The sequence below is a fragment of the Schistocerca serialis genome, chromosome 7 (genome assembly GCF_023864345.2).
Source record: "Schistocerca serialis cubense isolate TAMUIC-IGC-003099 chromosome 7, iqSchSeri2.2, whole genome shotgun sequence".
Classification (NCBI taxonomy): domain Eukaryota; kingdom Metazoa; phylum Arthropoda; class Insecta; order Orthoptera; family Acrididae; genus Schistocerca; species Schistocerca serialis.
The window spans coordinates 210,295,680-210,320,630 of NC_064644.1; the positions used below are offsets into that span (position 1 = coordinate 210,295,680).

General features: G+C 40.5%; 1 protein-coding gene across 4 annotated transcripts in view; it reads left to right on the plus strand.

Annotated features, from left to right (window-relative positions):
* Positions 1 to 24,951, plus strand: part of LOC126412813 (cytochrome P450 4C1-like) — a 510,424-nt gene that overhangs the window by 429,933 nt on the left and 55,540 nt on the right. For 2 of the 4 annotated variants that reach the window (XM_050082603.1, XM_050082598.1), the window contains exons 1-2: positions 6,955 to 7,154; positions 12,457 to 12,563. The exons of the other annotated variants lie outside the window; for them this stretch is intronic. In XM_050082603.1, coding sequence (XP_049938560.1) covers positions 6,992 to 7,154; positions 12,457 to 12,563 — 270 coding nt within the window. In that variant the 5' untranslated portion in view covers positions 6,955 to 6,991. Of the gene's footprint in view, positions 1 to 6,954; positions 7,155 to 12,456; positions 12,564 to 24,951 lie in introns of those variants that run through there. 4 annotated transcript variants of the gene reach the window in all.

Here is a 24,951-nt window from a genome sequence, read left to right on the forward strand (position 1 = left end):
AGTAAACGAGCATTTTTCAAGTATTGCGGAGAAGCTACAGCATAAATTCCCCAAAACAAATTTAACATCTGTAAATAATGTTGCACTAAATACAATGATGTTGCTTCCAACCACAGTGAAGGAAGTCAATAAAACTGTTCAAAAACTAAAAAATGAGGGATTATACAAGGCCCCTTAACAAATATAATAAATGAATCCTTCACATCAGAAACATTTCCAGAGCAGTTAAAACAGGCAAGAGTTGCACCTTTGCTTAAGAAAGGTTACGTAGAAGACATAGAAAATTATCGGCCCAATTCCCTGCTGTCATCATTCTCAAAAATAATACAAGCAATTATGAAAGACACATTAATGAATTACCTGAATAAATACAATCTTTTAAGCGAATCAGAGTTTGGTGTCCGAAGTGGCAAAAGTATGGAGTCAGCCATAGTAGAATTCACAAAAGTTGTACTTGATGCTCTTGATAAAGATGAGTGTGTCACAGGCATATTTTTGGATGTTTATAAGGCCTTTGATACAGTCGGCCACAAGATTCTATTAAATAAATTAGAAGCATTAGGAATAAGAGGGGTAGCTAATGACTGCTTTTGATCATACCTAGCAGATAGGGTACAAAGAGTAGAGATAACACATACTTCAAATAGATCTAAACATTTAGTAAAACACTTATCAGAACCAAAATACGTTAATATAGGAGATTCACAAGGTAGCATTTTAGGACTGGTATACAACAATAATTTTCCCATTAGTGTTACTCACAGTTAAAAAATTCTCTTTGCTGATGACACCAATATTATAATCACTGAGAAAACAAGAGAACTCCTTGCTGAGAAAGCAAATGAAACTCTCATGGATGTTTATGGCTGGTCAGTAAGCAATAAAGTAATGTTGAACATAAAGAAAACTAATGCCATGAATGTCAGTTTGAAGAGGGAAAATGACAATGTTAATTTAAATGTAGATGGCACCTCCATAGACTGTGCAACAAATACAAAATTTCTAGGAATGAATATTGATTCTCAGTTTAAATGGTGTGGACACACAAAGGTACTTGCAAACAGAATGTCATCAGCATGTCATGTCCTTAGAATCCTATCATCAGTGTGTAACGTGCAGTGTCTTTTAGTTACATATTTTTCATTTGTACCCTCAGTTCTTAGGTCAAAAATAACAGTCGAGCTCATTGTAAAGATCTGTTCAAAACACTGGGGGTTTTAGCTGCTCCATGTGAATACATATACCAGTCAGTTATACACATCAAAAATAACATTGGCAGTTACTGCACAAACATCTCCGTCCATGACCATGCAACAAGAGATAGACTCAATTTACAGTTACCAAGAAAAAATAAACATAAAACTCAAAACAGCATTTTCTACCAAGGAATAAAACTGTACTATAAATTACCAAAAGAGATTAATGAAATTGCAAAAATGCACATATTTAAAAAGGCAGCTAAAAAGTACCTGTTATGCAATACATTTTATAAATTGAAGGATTACTTAGATGAAACAGAGTAGGGGTTTGATAAAAAAAATGTTGTACAAATAAATAATAATAATAATAATAATGATTATAAAACATCCAACATTCCACATAACACATTCACTTTACGGTTTTTTCCTTCTTTTTTCGTTTCTAGAAATACTTACCCCCAAGCTATGCATAGCACAATACTAACACCCCTTCCTCTTTCTGAACTCAACATCTCACTCATTATGGAGGGATGCTGACTCAGTTTTTCAGGATAGCAAATGGGAAGTTGCAGTACAGAAAATGGCCCAGAGATCGTCAGTGTGTCTATGTGTGTGTGTGTGTATGTGTGTATGTGTAGTGAGTGAAGTGTTATGAAACAATGTGTGTATAGTGTGTGCAGTGACTGGTAGGGAGATATGAGGAACAGTGTGGCAGCCGGCCGAAGTGGCCGTGCGGTTAAAGGCGCTGCAGTCTGGAACCGCAAGACCGCTACGGTCGCAGGTTCGAATCCTGCCTCGGGCATGGATGTTTGTGATGTCCTTAGGTTAGTTGAGTTTAACTAGTTCTAAGTTCTAGGGGACTAATGACCTCAGCAGTTGAGTCCCATAGTGCTCAGAGCCATTTTTTGAACAGTGTGGCATTAGATTATTTAATAAGTTATTTGTAAAAAAAGTGTTGTATACCAGGAGTAAATCTAATGATTATGTCTAACTAGAAGTCTGTAAATATATGTGTATATGAAATAACTTATTTTAAATTGGTCTAAACTTGTAAATACTTTGACTTGTCCTATATACTTTGAAAAAAAAACCAGATCTACAGATGAATAAAGCTACTACTACTACTACTACTACTACTAGTAATTTATATGCAGAGACAGTTGGCCTCTTGTACTCTAGATCCAGCGGCCTCTTTCAATGTATTATTTTCGACCATTGAAAAGATCTTTTAAGCATTGTTTTGTGAAGAAATAACATTTTGTAGAACATTGTAAAGTGATTTCCAGAATGAGATTCTCACTCTGCAGCGGAGTGTGTGCTGATACGAAACTTCCTGGCAGATTAAAATTGTGTGCCCGACCGAGACTCGAACTCGGGACCTTTATCTTTCGCGGGCAAGTGCTCTATCATCTGAGCTACCGAAGCACGACTCACGCGCGGTACTCACAGCTTTACTTCTTGCAGTATGTCGTCTCCTACCTTCCAAACTTTACAGAAGCTCTTCTGCGAACGTTGCGGAAGTTTCATATCAGAGCACACTCCGGTGCAGAGTGAGAATCTCATTCTGGAAACATTCCCCAGGCTGTGGCTAAGCCATGTCTCCGCAATATCCTTTCTTTCAGGAAAATGGAAATGTCGTGTGGCTAGGGCCTCCCGTCGGGTAGACCGTTCGCCTGGTGCAGGTCTTTCGATTTGACGCCACTTCGGCGACCTGCGTGTCGATGTGGATGAAATGATGATGATTAGGACAACACAACACCAAGTCCCTGAGCGGAGAAAATTTCCGACCCAGCCGGGAATCGAACCCGGGCCCTGTGCTAGTTCTGCAAGGTTCGCAGAAGAGCTTCTGTAAAGTTTGGAAGGTGGGAGACGACATACTGGCAGAAGTAAGGCTGTGAGTACCGAGCGTGAGTCGTGCTTCGGTAGTTCAGATGGTAGAGCACTTGCCCGCGAAAAACAACGGTCCCGAGTTCGAGTCTTGGTCGGGCACACAGTTTTAATCTGCCAGGAAGTTTCATTGTAAAGTGATTTCCACTAACTATTTACAGATGAAATGGTTTAATACGATGTAACGATGAAAATGTAGTTCTAAACAAATGCATCGTGTACCACGTATCCAGCGCCGCCTAGCGGTTTAGTCTGTTTGGTTTTCAATTTGTCGTTCGGTAGCAATCTGAAATTTTTTTTCATTTGTGTCGCGGATATGAATGGTGACGAGATACAACGTATCTACTGAATAATTTTATATGATCGACATAATATTGGTAAGCTAGAAAGCCATACTCTTCTCATTGTACTATGTCTATCACCAATTGTGAAATGTAACATCTTTTCATATCTTTTGATATTTATTAAGGCGATTCTGGAAATAATAAAAAGTGTGATCAGAACCCCTGAAAGTAATGGAAGTGCAACCAGATGGCTGCTTCGTCTCACAGCATTTTCATGCAAGTTAATTTATCAAAAATTCAGGAAACCTGTAAGTTTGGACTTAACCAGTTTTTTCCCCTGGACTCTTCTTCCCAAAAAGTTTACGTGCCCGATACTACCCAACAGTCCCGTATCCTGTACTCTATGACCAGCAAGATGAACATTGTTAGATGGATCGAGCTTTCCGCTGGTGTCTATTGACTGGTTTGTCTTCATAGAATGTCTTTGGTGGCATGGATGAGGCGTGAGAGGCTAGTGATAGAGAGGGGGTGTGGGCAAGGGTGAGAAGCGGCTGTACACCCGCAAGAAGGGTTGGCGAGCGTAACGGCCAGTGAATGGACGTGCTTTGGTGAGACTGCTGGGAGCAGAGGAGAGTGCGTGTGTGTAGGAAGATACATGCTCAGACTTTCGCTAGTTCGGAGGAAGAAGACAGCACGCCATGGTAGTCATCTTGTGTAGAATGATGGTATGTCGCTTTTGGAACTTTTGGTCATTGCTGTCTAGGGGACTGGTTTCAGTTTCACCCGATGAAGTGATCTTATTCTAGAATCTCGTGGAACTTTGTTGTGAAGGTGATATAAGAGGGGGAGAAATATGGACAGCGCAGGTAACGAATAATTTGGTTTGGTTTGGTGGAAATAAGGCACGAACTGTAACCTGCTGAACTGGTTGAGAAGCACTTGTTCTGGTAGTCAGGCGTGTGGTATGAGTAATACAAGGTCTATGGGGGTGTGTAGATATTAAGTAATTTAAGTAAAGTGAATCTGTACATGGGTACTTTGATAAAAGGTTTTTTTTCTGTTACTGTAACATCCGGTCTACCCGACGGGAGGCCCTCGTCACATGACATTTATTTCTTTACTGTTTAGGGTTGTATAGTAACTGTATTTTTTTCTTCTCTGAGGACTGTGTGTATTAGTGTAGTAATTACTGGGCCGGCCGCGGTGGTCTAGCGGTTCTAGGCGCTCAGTCCGGAACCGCGCGACTGGTACGGTCGCAGGTTCGAATCCTGCCTCGGGCATGGATATGTGTGATGTCCTTAGGTTAGTTAGGTTTAAGTAGTTCTAAGTTCTAGGGGACTGATGACCACAGATGTTAAGTCCCATAGTGCTCAGAGCCATTTGAACCATTTTGAGTAATTACCGGAAATAGTGGAGAGCTCTCAGGTTAATATTTCGGTGACTGTTCCAGGTAAACTAAATTTAATAAACTGAATTTCCTTTGGTTAACTAACTGTAAATGATAGCGTGAGAACTTAAAATGATCATTTTCTGTGTGAGATTTGGTTAAATTATTTGTTATCAAGTGCTCTCGTAAATGTTTTTGGTAGACTGATTTAACTTGTGGAGATTTAATGGCAAGTGTCCTGGAACTGTTGGTTTATAGATTATTTTAAAAGAACTGTCCTCTGGTATTGTCAGATTTTTTAAAATTACAACTTAAGTAGTTTCAAAAAACTGTTTTAATGTTTTGTTTAATTTTTATGGGTGATGCCTTTCTATAAGCTTTTGTAAGTGAATGTTAGAAAACAAAAGGATTTCACTGTAAGATGGAACTGATTAGCTAATGCTCGTTGGATCATAAATGTAGGAAGAGACTAACAATTGCCGTTAGCAAAGTAAATGAAATGGTAGGGCACGGTATTGACTGCTCAGCCATGTATTTAAAAGCTCGTTGGCCTTTTGAAAGTTAAGAAACTTTTGTAGTAAGGAGTGTTCGACTTTCAGTGTACAATCAGTCTGCTCCACTTTCCGACTAAATCCGTGCCTTAAATGAAATGAAAAAAAAAAAAGTTTCCAGGTTTTGCACATTTGTCCGTGATAAACATAATTTTTGTACTCCAGTTTCTAAAGTTATAATAGTCGAGGTATATGAAAGCGAGGCAGCTGTTGAGAAGGGAGTGAGACAGGGTTGTAGCATATCGCCAACGTTATTCAATCTGTACACTAAACAAGCAGTAAAGGAAACCAAAGAAAAACTTGGAGGAGGAATTAAAGTTCAGGGGAAGAAATAAAAACTTTGAGGTTTGCCGATGACACTGTAATTCTGTCTGGGACAGCAAAGGTCTTGGAAGAGCAGTTAAACGGAATGGGACTGTGTCTTCAAAGGAGGATGTAAGATGAACATCAACAAAAGCAGGTAAAGGATTATTGAATGCAGTCGAATCAAATTAGGTTATGCTGAGGGAATTAGATTAGGAAACGAGACACTTAAATTAGTAGATGAATTTAGCTATTTGGTGAGCAAAATAACTGAAGATGCCCGAAGCAGAGAGGACAACAGCAAAAAAAGCGTTTCTGAAGAAGAGAAATTTGTTAATATCGAAATTAGATTTAACTGTTAGGAAGTCTTTTCTGAAAGTATTTGTCTGGAGTGTAACCATGTATGGTAGTGAAACATGGACGAAAAACAGTTTAAACAAAAAGAGAATAGAACCTTTCGATATGTGATGCAGCAGAAGAATGTTGAAGACTAGATGGATCGATCACCTAACTAATGAGGAGGTACTGAGTAGAATTGGGGAGACAAAAAATTTATGGCACAACTTGATCAAAAGAAGAGATCGATTGATAGGACACATTTTGAGATCATCAAGTTAGTACTGGTGGGAAGTGGGAGGGGGGGGGGGGGCGGTAAAAATCGTATACGGAGACCAAGAGATGAATACAGCAAGCAGATTCCGAAGCAGTAGTTATTCGGAAATGAAGAGTCTTGCACAGGAGAGAGTAGCATGGAGAGCTGCATTAAACCAGTGTTCGGACTAAAGACCACCACCACAACAACAACAAAGTTTCTAAATCTTACTCACAGTCAGACTACTCAGTTTTTCTGTTTGAGTAACGAATGTGGTAGGGCTAAATAACACCATCTGTCGGTAAGTGTGAATTATCGAACTTTTACTGAGCGAGGTGGTGCAGTGGTCAGCACATTGAACTCTCATTCGGTAGGACAACAGTTCAAATCCGCGTCCAGCCAATTTAGGATTTCCGTAATTTCTCTAAATCTCTTCAGGTAACTGCCGGTATGGTTCCATTGAATAAGCACGACTAACTTCTTTCCCCATCCTTCACAAATCCCATGGGACCTATGACATCGCTGTTTGGTCCCCTCCCCTAAACCAACCAAGCAACCAACCGAGCTCTTAAACTTACCTGTGTGTACGTTGTGAATGATGGGAGCAGGTGTTTTGGAGAACACCGGCCGCAGAGTGCAGCGTCACTGTGAATCAGCTGCTGCGTGGTGTTTGGACCGGTCCAGAGGTCGAGCCGCGGGCAGCCTTGAAAGCGGCCAGTCTCCACCGCGCGCTGCACTCAGTCGGCGTGTAGAACGTTGGCGGGATCTCGCTCCGACGGCCCTGGGGGATGCTGGACATAACGGCACTGCTTCTGGCGGCTGTTGTGGTCGCAGTGTCTGCGAGCATCATCTCCAGGAAATGGCGCTGGAGGCAGGTCGAAAAGCTTCCTGGCCTCGTAGCCCTGCCTTTTATAGGGACTACGTACATCGCATTCCTTACGAAGCGAGAGAGTAAGTCGAAGTTTTCAGTTAGTCTCAGTTTTAAAACATCTTTCCCACTGCGTCGTTGGAAAAATGAGTGCAGAGCGGATCTCGAACTAGTCGATCGTTTCGTTTCCCACTCGATTTTCGAATTAAAAAATAATCATCTACCGCACGTTATCTTCTATTTATGGCGATTTCATTCAGCGAGTAAACAAATGATGGTTCATACATTCCTTTTGCTGATTGACAATTGTCTAACATAGGTGCTTGCTTATAGTAATGTAAAGCAATGTATGAAGTTATTTAAGGAATACTGCACTGAAGAAGTAATGAACTACATTCTGTTTCTACTAATAAATTTACATTCATAAGTGTGTTCTTTATGTAAAGCTAAAATTCCGTGTATCAGATGCTCAACCAGTATATAATCTATATAACTCCAGGTGTGTATTTATCTCAGGTATCACATAGAATACACCTCAAATATCAGCAAGTAGACAAACAAGCAACTACTGAATATCATGTAGTGTCCTGACATGCAACACTCCAAAAACATATCAGTACACTAAACACACACTATTGTAAATGAGAACAGCTCGAGGTCCTACCGAGACCTTCCCGCCTGAAATAGGTAGAAACAGGCTATTGTCAACCAACGAGCTACTTAGACTATATTACACATCCAAATACAATCTACCACTTTCCTCTAAATGTTACAACTTATTTCCACCATACTTATTGTATTTATTTCTTTTTGAGATTTCCATTATATAAATCATATTCTCCTAAACTAGGCAGAAGTAGATTATACAGAACCGCTTTAACGATTGGAGAACATTAAATTCTCTGCACCCTAGAGAATTTATTATACAATACGGTTTTTATATGATTTAAAACAGCATTAACAGCTGCATACCAATAAGATTGTAACAAAATGAAGTCTTCCCTGTTACATTTAGAAGTATCTGACCCACCTTACATTTCAAGGCGGTGGGCTATTCTGTATGATTAATTAAATAAATAATAAAATATAATATTTTATTCTTAAAATTGAAATACTGATTTTTGCACCCACATTAATCTCAATTTTTTTTTTAGAAAAACGTATTTGTCCGTAACTTTTTTAATAAATTGTCTCGAATACCTTAATGAATGCAATTCTTTTCATCTTTTATTAAAAAATAAATGGTGCTGTAACTTTTTTTACAGTTATTTGCGAGGGGCATTCAATATTAATGACCTCTTTTTTTCTGAAAGCATGTTGGTTTTATTCAGGAGTGCAGTGCAACACATTATTCCCGATCTTTCTGGCTACAAAATCCTGCTTTTCAACTTAATCTATGTTTAATGCGAGGGCTTTGCGCTACCTTGCTAAGAGGGCCTGTATGCCCGCATGGTACCACTCTAATGTCCGAACCAAACTTCTCATCACCCACGTACTGCTTCCCGCTGAGTGCGTCCCTGGTTGGGCCAAACAGGTGGAAGTTCTTAAAGGGTCTTGTGCTAGGCGTCGAGGAACCCAGTGGGTAGGCAGCTTCGTGTACCGCAGCCGGTGGACGACTGTGTCACTACTACCAACAGAGACCTTCACTTGAGCAGTGAAGTGTTCTGTTGTGAGCCGTTGATCATTTGGAATTAGGGCGTCCGCACTTCCCAATTTGGCAGGAGTCACAGCGTGCTGCAGCCGGTTGGCACACGGGAATTCGGAAGGTTTAGCGCAATCTTGTTGCGAAGATGACAGACGTCTTTCCAACAATTCACCGTGCTTTTGTTCATTGCCAGGCCTCCGTAGACATTCTCCATGAGCCTACAAATATCTGTGATGCTCTGGGTTTCCAACAAAAGAAACTCAATGACAGCTCTCCGCTTATTTGGGTTTCCAACAAAAGAAACTCAATGACAGCTCTCCGCTTGGAACCCACCTCCACTACAAACGCCAGCAATTTTGAAGGCTACGTATAGCGCCGCCACACATCGGAACGTCATGAAACTATAGGAGCTGGAGCAGGAATATTCCACGATGTCCCACAGCAAATTCTGCACTTTTTCAACAGAAAATGGCAGAGGAAAAAAAAGTGTTTCATTACTTATTGAACGCCCCTCGTAATAAACCACAAATACTGTGTAGTTGACTTTTAATTCGAATATTTTTTCTCAAACGCAGTACTTGTAGGTTTTCTATCAGAACGGGTTCATCCTGGGGATCAATATATCCTAAATACGTCTTTTATAGGAAGGAAGGAGAACAGCGTTTCCAGTACTGTGATGGTTGATGTGGGGTGATTATGGTGGCCATTACCTGGTCGAGGACGAGATAGGGTATCTCTAGTGTCAGGCTAGTGGGTCAGGCGTATATTCAAATCGTGCTCCCCCCGCGTCTAGTGGTTTCGGCACTGCGACAGTTTGCTTGGTACCATGGGATACTTACATCAGTGTGCCCGCCCGGTCGGCCGTGCGGTGTAACGCACGTCTTTCCGGGCGGGAAGGAGCGCCTGGTCCGAGGCACGAATCCGCCCGGCGGATTTCTGTCGAGGTCCGGTGAACCGGCCAGTCTCTGGATGGTTTTTAGGCGGTTTTCCATCTCCCTCGGCGAATGCGGGCTGGTTCCCCTTATTCCGCCTCAGTTACACTATGTCGGCGACTGCTGCGCAAACACGTTCTTCACGTACGCGTACACCACCATTACTCTACCAGGCAAACATAAGGGGTTACACTCGTCTGGCGTGAGACGTTCCCTGGGGGGGTCCACCGGGGACCGAACCGCACAATAACCCTTGGTTCGGTGTTGGGCAGCGGAGGGGTGAAGTGGACTGTGGACTGCGGTAGACGTCGTGGGGTTGTGGACCACTGCGGCTGCGACGGGGAGGGAGCCTCTCCGTCGTTTCTAGGTCCCCGGTTAACATACAATACAATACATCAGTGTTGTGTCTAATTCATGTAGCGACTTCTATCAGATCCCCATAACCGAGAAACAAATTCTGTCTACCGGCGGCAAGGCAATTTTGTGACCGAAATGATATATAAGGATAACAGATTCCAGCGTGAATTGTCCAATACTTTAGTAACTGATGCGTCCAATTCAGAAACTACGACGAGGGAAGCTATGAGCTCTTAACGTTTCATTTTACGAGAGCCCATGACCTCACATCACATTCTTGGTATATAAACAAAGCCTTCGTTGTCAATGTTTTTAAATAATGAGAAGATAAAAACTTCATTGCGGAGCTAGCTCTAATCAGAGGTCGTAAAAGCGTTCAGTGGTGTGTTACCTCGCATTATCAAAAGTACTTCGAGGGAAATCATAACAAAAAGTAGAAATGTTCGGAGCCCATTTATGTATGTGGATGTAATCAATTATATGTGGACACACCTAAATTTTCGACCTTCGTATTTTACGATATTTTGCAGCCAGTTGATAGTTACTTTGAAGCTGTTCTTTTTATCGGCGGAACAGGCTGACTTATCATCATCTCCCGTAGGCGATAACGGCCTGTTCATATCAGTGTTAACGTACGTTATCCGGTTTTTATCAACATCAGAGACCACTCACAACGACAAATCGGTTTTAGTGGTGAATCTTTCATGGTTTCTTTCAAATTCACCAATAATTACACTTCCACAAAAAAATTTACTAACTGCAAATGCTGATCACAATTTAAGAAAACAAAGCAGTGAGACCATAACGTGTGGTACAGACAAGCTAACCTGAGGCGTTCATTCCTCACCCGTCACCACGAGCGGATTCCATGTGACGTTTCGGACTTTTGGAATGTTGTACATTTTTCTTATTATTATTGTCCTATTTATAAATTTTCGCCTCATGACAAAGAAAATATGTGCTAAATTCTATGAGAAAGACAATTAAATACAAAATGCTAACTTACATATTCCCGATGTACTGTCGGCTGGAAACGCGACCAATGCAATCAAAGAAAACTTCATTTGCTTTAGTCAGTTATCACCCCTGTATTTTGCTGATGACTTCTGGTTTCTGCACAAAGTGCCATCATCAGGCCATCCTATGATCAGAAAAATCATAGCGCATAGTTAAAATATTATTTAAGAAAGATTTACAAATTAATTTCCTCTATCATAACTAACGTAAGATACAAAATTCAACTAAAAATATACGCCAACCTAAGTAGGTGCGCCATATACAAAACTGGAGGTCAATGCCATCATTTTCAGCATACGTAAACTTCTGCTAGAAGTGATAATAATGTCCCCTTTGTGGATGTGTTTTTTTGGATACCCAGGGGTCGCAATGTAAAAAATTGTCTAAAAACCAAATTCGCATAAAAGATGGAATGTAAAGAAGACAAATAATAACATATAATAGATGAGATACTAAGAAGCCATGTTAGAATCTAGCTTGTAGCCGACAGACAACTCACGAGCCGCTGAAAAACTATTACAATTGATCACTGGCGAGGGACGAAATCGGCAGCAGCGATTTCAAACGTTTTCTGTATTTAGCCTGAAGTGGTTGTAAACCACAGAAACCTACATTCGGATAGGCAGACTAGAATTTTCTTCATGCTCCAATATCTTAAACCATTGTGAAATACCGCTTAGTTGAAAAAAAAAAAAAACGAAACTGGGCTACATGCAAGACTTGCTTTTATTCTTTACATTGTTGTTAATTTCGTTATTGGGTGTTACTAACGTAGAAGTAGTTCGCCATTTTGATGATGAACTACAAAATGCAGTTTCTGTCATTGATCGTCTTACACCCCCGACGCTGATTTCATGTCTGTAAACATTCCTACGGTATAAGAGTTTACTGTACCTCCTAACGCCCTAGCCTTTTAACGGAAGTATCTATAGTGCCGTCAGTTTAAAATTCTTGAATTTATTTGGTGTCAATGAATTTGTGTACGGTAACTGTTTTCTGTTCCCGGTTGTTGGTTTCTCACGTTTACTTATGTCTTCTCTTTTAAAGCCCTTCCAACAGAAGTATGCGCTTGAAAGAACAACGGTAAAGTGCAGACTTTTCGTTGTGTTTATTCTTTTTTGATGAGTTCCTTTTTCAGAGAGGAAAATAAAATTGAATGATGAACGTATTTAATGTTCAATTTTCCATTTGTTTGGAGTACTCAAACTAGACCTTATGTGCCTTTGACAAGCTTAACAGTGGAATATTATATTTTTAATTCTTTTGATCGACCTATTCACCTGTCCTCAAATACAAACACATACCCGCAGATATAACCAATCGGATGTAAAAAAATGAGAAAGAAGCGGCAACGAAACATAATGTTGTTATTTAACTGTATAGAGACGTTATCAGTTGGAAGACTTATTATGTCTTTCGTGTCCTTTGTTGCAGATCGGATGCGCAAATTTGACGAGGTGATCAAGAGGTTCGGTCCAATCTTCCGGTCCTGGATTGGACCGTACCCATCGATAATGATCCAAAAACCAGAATACCTAGAGGTAAGTACGAATTATTTCTTCAGTTGCACCGAGAGAACACATTATCAGTCGCTGCAGTCAATCTGCACAGTAATCACAAGGAAATATTGTACGTAAATATTTTAAGTTTAATAAAAAAGTATCCTGTAAGTATGTTTGAGATTTTACTACACAAATTTCAGAAATGGATTAAAGAGAAACACTGATTGGTGTATAACTGAGTTAGAAATTGTAGTACAGCAGTGTCACTATCATATCTCATGCTGTGCAAGAGTTATAAACCGGATATCTAAACCAAATTTTAACCACTGTTTACTCAGATTACTACATCAACTAATGACGTCCAAAATGGCATCATCTATGCCTAACTTAGGACCTCCACTCCGACAGGCCAACTAATAACATGGTGTCGAAAAATTTCTACGCTCAATATTGGACTGGCATTTAGGCCATGTCTCCTTTAGTTACCATTCAGTATGAAGACGAGTCCAGCATAATAACGCGAAGAATCTCGCTACTCCCTGTACGGGAATTAAGACCTAAAACAAACATGCACCAGCCTTCATTGGTGATCGAATGTGTTAAGACATAGTATATCTAATTGGGAAGTGCAGGGTTCAAACCTCGACCTGCAAGAAGACGAGTATTAGAATAATCTCCTAACCATGTCATAGTACATTCTTTTCACCAGTCTTCTCCCAAATAAACCTGTACTCTCAATAGGTATGAGACACCAAATTATTTTCATTCCCGTGAGTTGTTTATGGTCACTGCTCACTTCCTTACAACAGAAGAACACTAAATGAAGTATTCGTAAGACGACAAAACGAAATTTCACCATTTCACTATTCTATGCCTCCCGCCCCCTCCATATAGTAGGTGAGGAAAGATGCAGAATTTATCAGCTCGAAGGGCAACGTGTAGGTGAAGTGTTAGGCCATGACCACCAAGTTCACACGAACTTCACACCTGTCACTTTTATCTGCTACTGACAGAGCTCTGCAAATTTCTATGCACGTACATAGTGATTTGATGTTTGTAGGCACCACTGAGTCATCAATTTTATTTAAAAAGAATTATCAGTATCTTTTTGTCGGAAGATATATTAATTTTGTCACTTCAGTGCATCACGGACTTTCAGCCTCAAATCGCGTTTATTACCTAATGCAAAACGTTATTGACTGAGCTAGAATTCCAAAATAATTCTAATTACACTGAGGTGACGAAAGTCATGGGATGCCTACTAAGACCATATCGGCCCTCCTTTTGCACGGCGTAGTGCAGGGACTCGACATGGCACGGACTTAACTGGACATTGGAAGTCCTCTGCAGAAGTATTCAGCCATGCCGTCGCTATAGCCCTCCATGATTGCGAAAGTGTTGCCGGTGAAGGATTTTGTGTACTAACTGAATTTCGACTAGCTCCAACTACTATTCCACGTTCAAACTCTTAATTTCCCGTCGTGCGGTCATAACCACGTCGGAAACCTTTGCTCGTGAATCACCTGAGTACGAATGACAGGTCCGCCAGTGCACTTTCCTTTTATACCTTGAATTCGAATATAGGATGACGGTTTAATGGACCTGCAGTATTTCTCTTCTGTGCCAGTCCCTACTTCCAAAGCATCTACCGCCATCTATATATGTGTGGATCGCTATCCTATGACTTTGTCACTTCTGTGTATAACTTACTAGTCACCGATTTGAATTTGTACTAAGAAAAGAAAGAAAGGCTGAAAGGCGAAAAGAAAACATAGAGGGTCTTTATAAAGGAAACACACTTGAAAACAATATTATGCAAAGAGAAGTAGAAGTAGATGAGAGAGACTGGAGATCTAGTACTGTGAGGATAATTTGACAGAGCAAGAGAGAGTCGCAAGAAGTCCGTTGGAATAGAGGACATTCTCCTTAGAAGTATTGAAAGCCTCTGGAAAGATATCCATGACAAAACTAACCCATCGTGTATGCAAGATATACCACAAAGGCGAAATACTCTCAGACTAGAAGAAGAATTTCTATTTAAAAGAAAGCAAGTGCTGACAGGTGCGAATATTACCAAAATGTCGTTTTAATAAGTCATGCTTGTAAAATACTGACACGAGTTACTTATAGGAGAATGAGAAAAGTGGTAGAAGCTAACCTCGTGGGAGATTAGCTTGGGATCTGGACAAATGTAGGAGCCGTACGACGTATCTTAGAAGTTAAGCTGGGGAATGGCAAACCTATCTTTACAGAATTAGTAGATTTAGTAAATGCTTTTGACATTGTTGACTGACGTATACTCTTTGAAATTTTGTGGGCTACAACCCTGTCTCACTCCCTTCCCAACCACTGCTTCCCTTTGATGCCCCTCGACTCTTACAACTGCCATCTGGTTTCTGTACAAATTGTAAATAGCCTTTCGATCCCTGTATTCGATACCTGCCACCTTCAGAATTTGAAAGAGAGTATTCCAGTCAACATTGTCAAAAGCTTTCTCTAAGCCTACAAATGCTAGAAACGTAGGTTTGCGTTTCCTTAATCTATTTTCTAAGATAAGTCTTAGGGTCAGTATTGCCTCACGTGTTCCAACATTTCTACGGAATTCAAACTGATCTTCCCCGAGATTGGCTTCTACCAGTTTTCCCATTCGTCTGTAAAGAATTCACGTTAGTATTTCGCAGCCCTGGCTTATTAAACTGATAGTTTGGTAATTTTCACATCTGTCAACACCTTCTTCCTTTGGGATTGGAATTATATTCTTCTTGAAGTCTGACGGTATTTCGCATGTCTCATATATCTTGCTCACCAGATGGTAGGGTTTTGTCAGGGCTGGCTCTCCCAAGGCTATCAGTAATTCTAATGCAATGTTGTCTACTCGCGGGACCTTGTTCCGATTTGGGTCTTTCAGTGCTCTGTCAAACTCTTCATGCAGAATCATATCTCCCACTTCATTTTGTAGGTAGCAATGATAAAACAGAGAGGGCCAAAGGTTATTTACAATTAGTACAGAAACAGGCTGCAGTTAAAAGAGTCGAAGTAAATGAAAGAAAAGTGTAGTTGACAAGGGAGTACTAGAGGGATGTATCGAGAAGCTGTAGGGAAAGGTAATTAGAATTCAGGGAGACGAATAAGAATTTTGCGGTTTGCTGACGACACTTTATTGTTTCAGAGGCTGCAAATGTCTTGCAAGAGCAGTTGAACGGAATGGATAGTGTCTTGAAAAGAAGTTCTTAGATGATTAGATGAGTATCAGCAAAACAAAATAAAATAATAGATTATAGACGACATAAATAAGGTGAAGTTAAATTAGGAAATGAGACAATGAAATTAGTCAACGGCTTCTGCAATTTGGCCAGAAAAACACTGACGATGCCGAAACAGAGACGTTGTCAAGCGAGTTACGGAGGTTGTGCGCAGCACATGTAGCTGATAGGTTGTCCTGCAACTTCAATAGATCTAAAGATGTTCTAAGCACTGACTCAAACAAGTGATCATCATAAACAAAAATGAGATAATACACTGCAGTTAAAAACACTGTAAGTTTTTAAATGTAGGTTAGCAGAAGAATGTTAAAAATTGGGTGAGCAGATTGGGTAACTATTGAGGAGAAACTAAAAAGAATTAGGAGAAAAAGAAATTTATATGTGTGTACGATATATATAGGGTGTCCCAGGAGAAATGGTCAGCAATCAGAGATATGACAGCAACGATCATTAGATGCAAAAAACCTCATATATATGGGATGTCCCAAGAGAATACCGATAAGTTCCTTACGCGGTAAAAAGGTCGAGTAAACCTTAACTATAAAATGGACATCTTAAGAGGTATGAGAACTTGTTCAGCTTCGATATTATAAACAGACCTCTTATTTTGGTGAAATGAACCTGACCTTAAAAGTTTTTCGGCATTCTTTACACATCTGTTCTCTCTGATCACTATCGGCGTGAAGGCTACTACGTGCTTGAGTATACAGTTGCACAGGTTAGGGAGGAATGATGCCAATAGAATACACAGCGGGTTTCTCATTCAGAAGTCACATTGGAATGTTGCTTGTTCCCGTCAATATCGCGTTACGCCTCTTAGGTAACTTCGACCAGAATTCCACACAGACAGAATCGAGTCCTTCCGCAACTGCAGTCAATCGTTCTGCGATATTGCCGCATGCAGTACTGTGGACTCCTCGACTGTGTGTTTGTGTACGTGTGTGTGTGTGTGTGTGTGTGTGTGTGTGTGTGTGTGTAAAACCGTTGCGTTTTGGAGCTCCTCATTCAATGCCATGCAAGGTTCTCAATGGCCCTACGCGGTTAGCGCCAGAGAAGACAGACAAATATTGTTCACTCAGCCGTGCATCTTCGTACAGTCGTGTCACGTACCTTTAGTCAGCTAACAACACTGAGCAGCGCGGTCTGTCAGCACTGGTGCTGCAGCGCTCTACATTTGACCGGCCACGACTCTCATGCTGGAGGGAGCACCGAATAGCTCGTGTTTGGCCTCACATGACTTGACTCGGTCACTCCGCATACGTGAATAAGCAAAACATGACCAGTCTTTGCTGACATGCCGCCTCATCTAGCCTTACTGCACTGCACCAACCCAACACCTCTCTCTCTTTCCTTTTTTTCTTACTCTTTCTTCCTTTATTTCTTTGTCTTTCTGTCTTGTAACGTACCTACAACGAATAAAGCCTATGTTCGTCTGTGAGAATAGACTCGATAAGCAACCTGAGCTATCAGTAATCGGAATCTATCCTGCATAACACTGTGTGCGTGTTGTATGAATCTCAGTTTCACTGTCATTTAAGTCCTAAACATATCGTTAAATAAAAAACTTAAAACTAACATTTGCATAAGCTAGCTGACTGCGTATTTAAATAAGAATTTAAAGTGTACATAATCTGGCTTGCGCAACGAAATTTACTGGAGTAGAATACGTGACATGTTGTGGTGTCACAGTGTCTCTGATTTGACTCCAAGTTTTGCACTCACCTCTTTCGATGACTGCATTTTCCAAGTGGTTTACAGCAATTCGCAGCAGCAGCGGCTAAATCTTATTGTTACCAAGAATGAATTTAATAAAAAGGAGTTTGCTTGGGTCCTGTTACCCAATAAATAACTTGTAAAAAGGGATTTCATAAATTAAGTCTATTTAAAAACTTCAGAAATCGTCATGACCAATAATAGTTTGACAAGTCTTAATACTGGCGAAATGCCTGGTAATGATTTTATAAATATCAACAATGGCCTAGTGCCAGATTAACAAATTATTTCAATTTCAAAATTAGATTAACATTTAATAACCACATCATATTTGTCAATTAGTTGTGGAGAATAAGTGCCGGCCGGGGTGGCCGAGCGGTTCTAGGCGCTACTGCCTGGAACCGCGTGGCCGCTACGGTCGCAGGTTCGAATCCTGCCTCGGGCATGGATGTGTGTGATGTCCTTAGGTTAGTTAGGTTTAAGTAGTTCTAAGTTCTAGGGGACTGATGACCTCAGAAGTTAAGTCCCATAATGCTCAGAGCCATTTGAGCCTTTTTGGAGAATAAGTATTATTATTTGGAGGATAAGGAGTCTTCTTTAACTGACAAGCAAAACATGGGACTATTGCAAACTGGGACTAACAATCACGAGCCAAGCCCTGCAATTGCGCTTTACGCTATGCTTGCGAATTTTACCTTGAATTCCATCTTCCAGCGTAGTTAAGCCATCTAAATCTTTCCTGGTCATATAAATGAAATCAGGCCTTGAGTGTGGTAAGAACTGCCATCACCGACGCGAGGGCAGCGTGACACGTCTTCTGTCTCCGAGTTCTCGACCAACACTACTGAAATATTACTCTCGCAGACAGACCTCGCCTCACAACCACGCTTAGACTCGCGTTCCCATGTTTCATCCTCATATTGTTACTATCGATATCTGAGTGCATATTTTTTTCCATAGAGAATACAGAATCTTACACAATGCAAAGAATAGCCTTAAGTTGGCTATATTGTTTTCGATACTCAATGTAATATTTAATCAATGTAATGGAGAGTTCTGACACGCTCTTTACATTCTATCTCTCTCTCATTTTAACACAAAAGTAATGTTGCCAACAACGGTTATGTGACACACTCAACTTTATACAGTACGTGAAACATAATTTGATAATGATACAAGCACAAATAGGGACTCATTCCAAACAGGAGATTCATTCTCCAAGTGAATAATAGGAAACAATAAACAAAATAAATACTATACCTGAAAAATAGGGAACCATTATTTGTGTAAAGAAAACATGAAAACAACATTTTAAGTCCACAGCTGTAAATCCTCACACGTTTCGCTTAAAAAATTTATAGTTACTGTTGATGAGTCTCGATTTAAAGGGCTGCAACGATTTGTTAATAACATACCAGATTTTCTAAAATATAAAGCACCGTTCAGTAGGTACGCTTGCTGCCGGGATACATAAAATACGTCGTGTTACTGCCGCCATTAGTGTTAGATGCGTTCGTGTCTACAAAGTCACTTTAAAATGTTATCATCACCACCAACGTCCACAAAAATCTGGAAGGTAGCTCCAGCTGCAGCAGATATTATGTTGTTCTTCCAGCCCTTGTAACGATCTCTCATTCTTATTGGCGATGATACTGTACTTGAAGGCTCCCTGTAAATAAACAAAAGAGATAGATGTCATAGAGAACTAGATGATGGTGTGCTCGAAAAAATATAGTTTACATTGGCAAAATGTTAAACGTATTAGAATGTTTTCTTTTGGCTATAACATGCTATGTACCATTTATACAAAAACGGTTACATTAAAGATTGAATGTAGTACCTGCAAAACTAGCACACTTTTATCGCAAACTGCTAAAAATTTCCTGTTTTTCATTTACATCAAGCATATTGACATCACGGAATGATGGCCAAAGAAACGTAGTAGTTTTATGTATGGAAGTAATTACAATCTTCTCACGCAGAAAAGTCACAGCTCGGGTTTTAATCCCTTGTATCTCCTGTTAACTAATACATATCTCCCCCTGTATAACAGTTAGTCAAGTTAATTACAAATAAATTCTTCCCTCGTTTCATCCTGAAACAGTACTTGTAACTGCAGTAATTTAACTTACTCTGACAGACGCTGCAAATTTGTTGTCATACCAAAGAAAAATTAATTATTGTAGGCTTTCTCGCCTTCTAATTCACCTGTGGCCTCTGTAAATGGTTTCAGGAAATCAAAAAATTTTCCTGGAAGCTGATTGTCATGTCCCTGCAATCTAAGCAGAATTCGTTAGCGTCTCTAAAGCAGCCACTTTAGGATAGCGTACAAGCCGTTCCAGCATGTACTGGCCTATGGTTTCAATTATGATTCCAAAGATAAGCGGGGTTGCTTTCTTCCTGTACTGTACAATGAATATTACAGTATTTATTGTTGCTGCGATGTTCGGGGCATCATTTAACTTGAATCTATCTTCATCGAAAATGTGGTTAAGTGATGTGGAATACAATGAGCAGCACAAAGTAGCCTGTCGAGTTTTTCCAAAGCTTATATTGTATTGGCACCCTAGTGACACAAAAAGCAAAATTATGCAACACGTCCATCAAAGTGCTCCACTCATTTCATTGTTAATAATTTATACCATCTTTTAAATGTCCAGGATTTTAGCTGTAAATAAAACATTATTCACAAGAGATCAATGAATGTTTGTGAAATGTGTTGTAAGCGCCAAATAATACATCTGAGTATGTCAATCAGCATATTTTATTAATATCTGACATAATAACAGAAAAAAGTATGCTGTTTCAAATTTCATTAGCCCACACTTAGACATGGCTGCTTATAGTAGAGGGACGTAGCGTTACATCTGAAACGCTGACTCCTCCATAATGTGCATGTAGACCTTCTTGGCCTAGTTCTTCACCAGAAACAGCATTAAAAATGTTCATATCTTTTGCATACATTGCAATACATTTTCCTGTTAGCTATTGGTTTTTTTTCGCGCTGCATCATTACAGACACACACACACACACACACACACACACACACACACTATGAATAAGAAGCTGTGCTGATAGTAATTTGGCACGAATAAAGAAGACACCTTTATCGTCTTTGGAGTCAGACATTGCGTAAGTTGTGTCCAGCATTGTATGGTAGTAAAAAAAAAAAAAAAAAAAAAAAAAAAAAAAAAAAAAAAAAAAAAAAAAAAAAAAAAATCTGTGGGAAAATCAAACAGAAGAGACTCGAAGCATTTGAGATGTGGTGTCGAAAATTATGTGAACTAATAAGGCGAGGAATCACCACAGATTCGGCGAGGCAAGGAATATATGGAAAACACTGGCAAGAAGAAGGGACAGGATGATAGGACATCTTTTAAGACACCAGGGATTAAATTCCATGGTACTAGATGAAGCTGTGGAGGGTAAAAGGCGTGCAGGAAGACAGAGACTAGGATACATCCAGCAAATGACTGAGGACATAGGGCGCAATTGCTACTCTGAGATTGAGAGATTGACAGCGAAGAAGAATTCGTGGTGGGCCGCATCAAACCAGTCAGGAGACTGATGACTCAAAAATAAAAAATAAAAACCTAAATCAACTAAAAATTTAGTCATGTATTCTTCCTAATTTAGAGTAAGTAGCATTTCCCTATTTCCTAACCTTCCTTTTGTTGCAATTATAACGGTCAACAGTGTGGTAATGAAGCTGTGACCAGAATAATAACGATCAGCTAAGTGGAGCGGTGAACGAATCTATGAAGGCCTTTGTATGCCTCGCAGCACCCATCCTTTATGAGTCTTTTCTGTTTCAGAGGAACTTAAATTTCAGTGCTAATTGTTACTCAGAGCAACTATCAACAACTGCCACTAAAGAAAGACCGTATGGTATTAACACTGTAGTTGATATCCAATTTGCAAACACTAACATGAGTTGGTAATAACTGGAACTGCTGTTTGCACTAACCAGTAGCTTCCTAAAGTCTGCAAACACCCCGTGGAGCCACTCGCGCTGTTGCTATAATGGCACCGCTACAGATGTCTGATTTGTATAGACCGAGGTGCGTGCTTAACGGGAATGAGAAGTCGGTTCAGCTAGCGAAGACATACCGGTCACGATCGTCACAGAATATTCTGATACAGCAGCTGCATACCCAGCAATCATATACAACCGCTCGTTCGTCGAAAGATCCGTACCTCAAAACTGGAAAGCTGCACAGGTCACACAAGGAAATATGAGTAATCCGCTGATTTACAGACTCATATCACTAACGTCGATTTGTAGTAGGATTTTGGAAGATATGCTGTGTTCAAACATTATGAATTACCTCGAAGAAAACAGTTTATTGACATGTAGCCAACATGGATTCAGAAAATATCGTTCTTGTGAAACTCAATTAGTTCTTTATTCTCAGGAAGTAATGAGTGCTGTCTACAGGGCTTTTCAAATTAATTCAATATTTTTAGATTTCCAGAAGTCTTTTGACACCGTTCCTCACAAGCGACTTCTGATCTGATTGCGTGCCTAGAGAGTATCGTCTAGGTTGTGCGACAGGAATTGTGATTTTCCGGCAGAAAGATCACAGTTCATAGCAACGACGGAAAATCACCGAATAAAACACAAGTATTATCTGGTGTTCCCCAAGGAAGTGTTTAAGATCCTCCGCTGTTCCTGATCTACATAAACGGTTTAGGAAGCCTTCTGAGCAGCCCTCTTAGATTGCGTGCGGATGATGCCGACCTTTACCGTCTTGTATAGTTATCAAATAATCCCAACCAATTGCAAAATGATTTTGACAAGATATCTGTATGGTGCGAAAAGTGTCAGTTGACTAAATAATAAAAAGTTTGAAGCCATCCACATGAGTACTAAAAAGAATTCGCTAAATTTCGGTTATACGGTTATACAATAAGTCACACAAATCTAAATACTGTGTGTTCTGTTAGTACTTAGAGATTACAGCTACAAATAACTTAAACCACTTTCACATAGATGATGTTGTGGGAAAAGCTAACAAAAGACTGTTTTTTATGTTCAGAACACTTAGAAAATGCAACAGATCTACGAAGGAGACTGCCTACACTATGTTTATCTGCCCACTCTTGTGGTTCTGTTGCGCGGTGTGGGATCCACATCAGATAGGATTGACGAAGGCCACAGAAAATGTTCAAATAGGGCAGCTCGTTTTGTATCATCACGAAACTTGAGAGAGAGTGCCGACGGATATTATACGAGAATTGGGGTGCCAATCATTAAAACAAAGGCTGTTTTCCTTGCGGCAGGATCTTCTCCTGAAATTTCAATCACCAGCTTTCTCCTGCGAATGCGAAAATATTTTGTGGCGCCCACCTATATAGCGATAAATGATCATCATAACAAAATAAATCAGAGATCGCTCGTAAAAATTTAAGTGTCTGTTTTTCCCGCGCGCTGTTCGAGATTGAAACGATACAGAAACAGCTTGAAGGTGCTTCGATGAAGAGCGTCATGTAGATGTAGTTGTACGAGTGGAACCCAACAGAGATTAATTCCTGCTGTGATCAGAGATGTGGACAGAAGCCAGTGGAGCAAGGAGTGGCAGGCCGAATGTCTGAGCAAGGCTACTTATCCATATTTACATAGCACAGTGCGACGACGTTTGGAGCAACGAGGGTCATGAGTAAGGGGACCATTGTTGCCGTTTCCCATGAGGCTGCAGCAGAGGCAAACCGACAGGCGAGCGGCCGAGGACTGTTCTGGACGCGTCAGTGGCTCCACGTCGAGCAGATGAGTACCCTCGGATCTGCGTACGCCATCACAGTGTATGTATCTACATCTACATGGCTTGTCTGCAGCTCACAACCAAGTGCCTGGAACAGGGTTCATCGAACTACCTCCAAGCTATTTCTTTACCGTTCCACTCTCGAAAAGCGCATGGGAAAAACAAACACTTAAAAGTGTGTGCTCGGATTTATCATATTTTATTCAAAATGGTTCAAATGGCTCTGAGCACTATGGGACTCAACTGCTGTGGTCATAAGTCCCCTAGAACTTAGAACTACTTAAACCTAACTAACCTAAGGACATCACACACATCCATGCCCGAGGCAGGATTCGAACCTGCGACCGTAGCGGTCGTGCGGTTCCAGACTGTAGCGCCTTTAACCGCTCGGCCACTTCGGCCGGCTATCATATTTTATTACAATTTTCATTTTTCTCTACGTAGGTGGGAACCAACAAAATGTTCTCGCACTCGGAGGAGAATGTCAGTGATTGAAATTTTATGAAATGGTCACGCCGCAACGAAACCCGTCTTTGGTTCAACGATTGCCACACCAACTCGTGTATCATATCCGTGAAGCTGTGCCCCCTATTTCACGATAATACAAAACGAGCTGTCCTTCTCTGGAATTGATCGATGTCAATCATACCTGATGCGGCGCCGGCCGCTGTTGCCGAGAAGTTTTAGGCGCTTCAGTCCGGAACCGCGCTGCTGTTGCGTTCGCTGGTTCGAATCCTGCCTCGGGCATGGATGTGTGTGACGTCCTTAGATAGTTAGGTTTTAAGTCGTTCTACGTCTAGGAACTGATGACCTCAGATGTTAAGTCCCATAGTGCTTAGAGCCATTTGAACCTGATGCGGATCCCTCACCGTCCACCTACACCCCAGAAGAGGACAGAGAACCGTAGTGTAGGGAGTCTCTTTACTAGTCTTGCTGCATCTTTTAGGTGTTCTGCCAATAAGTCTCAGTCATTGTTTACCTTCCCTTACAATATTATCTATGTCATCGTTCCATTTAAAGTTATTCACAATTGTAATTCAAGCGTATTTAGTTGCATTCGCAGATTTTAAATTTGTGTGGTTTATCGTGTAACCGAAATTTAGCGGATTCCTCTTAGTACTCCTGTGTATGACTTCATATTTGTCACCATTTAAAGCCAAATGCCAGTTTCCGCGGCATACAGATATCTTGTGTAAATTATTTTGCAATTGAGTTTCATGATTTGCTGACTTTACGCGACGGTAAATGATAGCATTGCCTGCAGTCTAAGAGGGCTGTTCAGATTGTGTCGTAACGCTTTTATATGATTACGAGCTGCAGAGGGACTATAACACTTCCTTGGGGAACACTACATATCACTTCTGTTCGCCTCGATGACTTTCCGTCAGTTACTACGCGCTGTAATCTTTCTGACACCAATTTACGAATCCGGGTTCACAACTGAGACGATACTCAGTAGGCACGCAATCTGATTACAAGTCGCATTAAACGGCGTCAAAAGCATTCTTGAAATGTAGGCATATGGAATCAATTAGAGATCCCATGTTGATGTTCTCATTACTTCTTGTAAATAAGTTGTATTCCACGAAAGCGACGTTTTCTGAATCCGTTCTATTTCTCAATATATCATTTTCATCGAGGTAATTCATAACGTGCGAACACAGTCTATGTTTCAAAATCAGTGTATC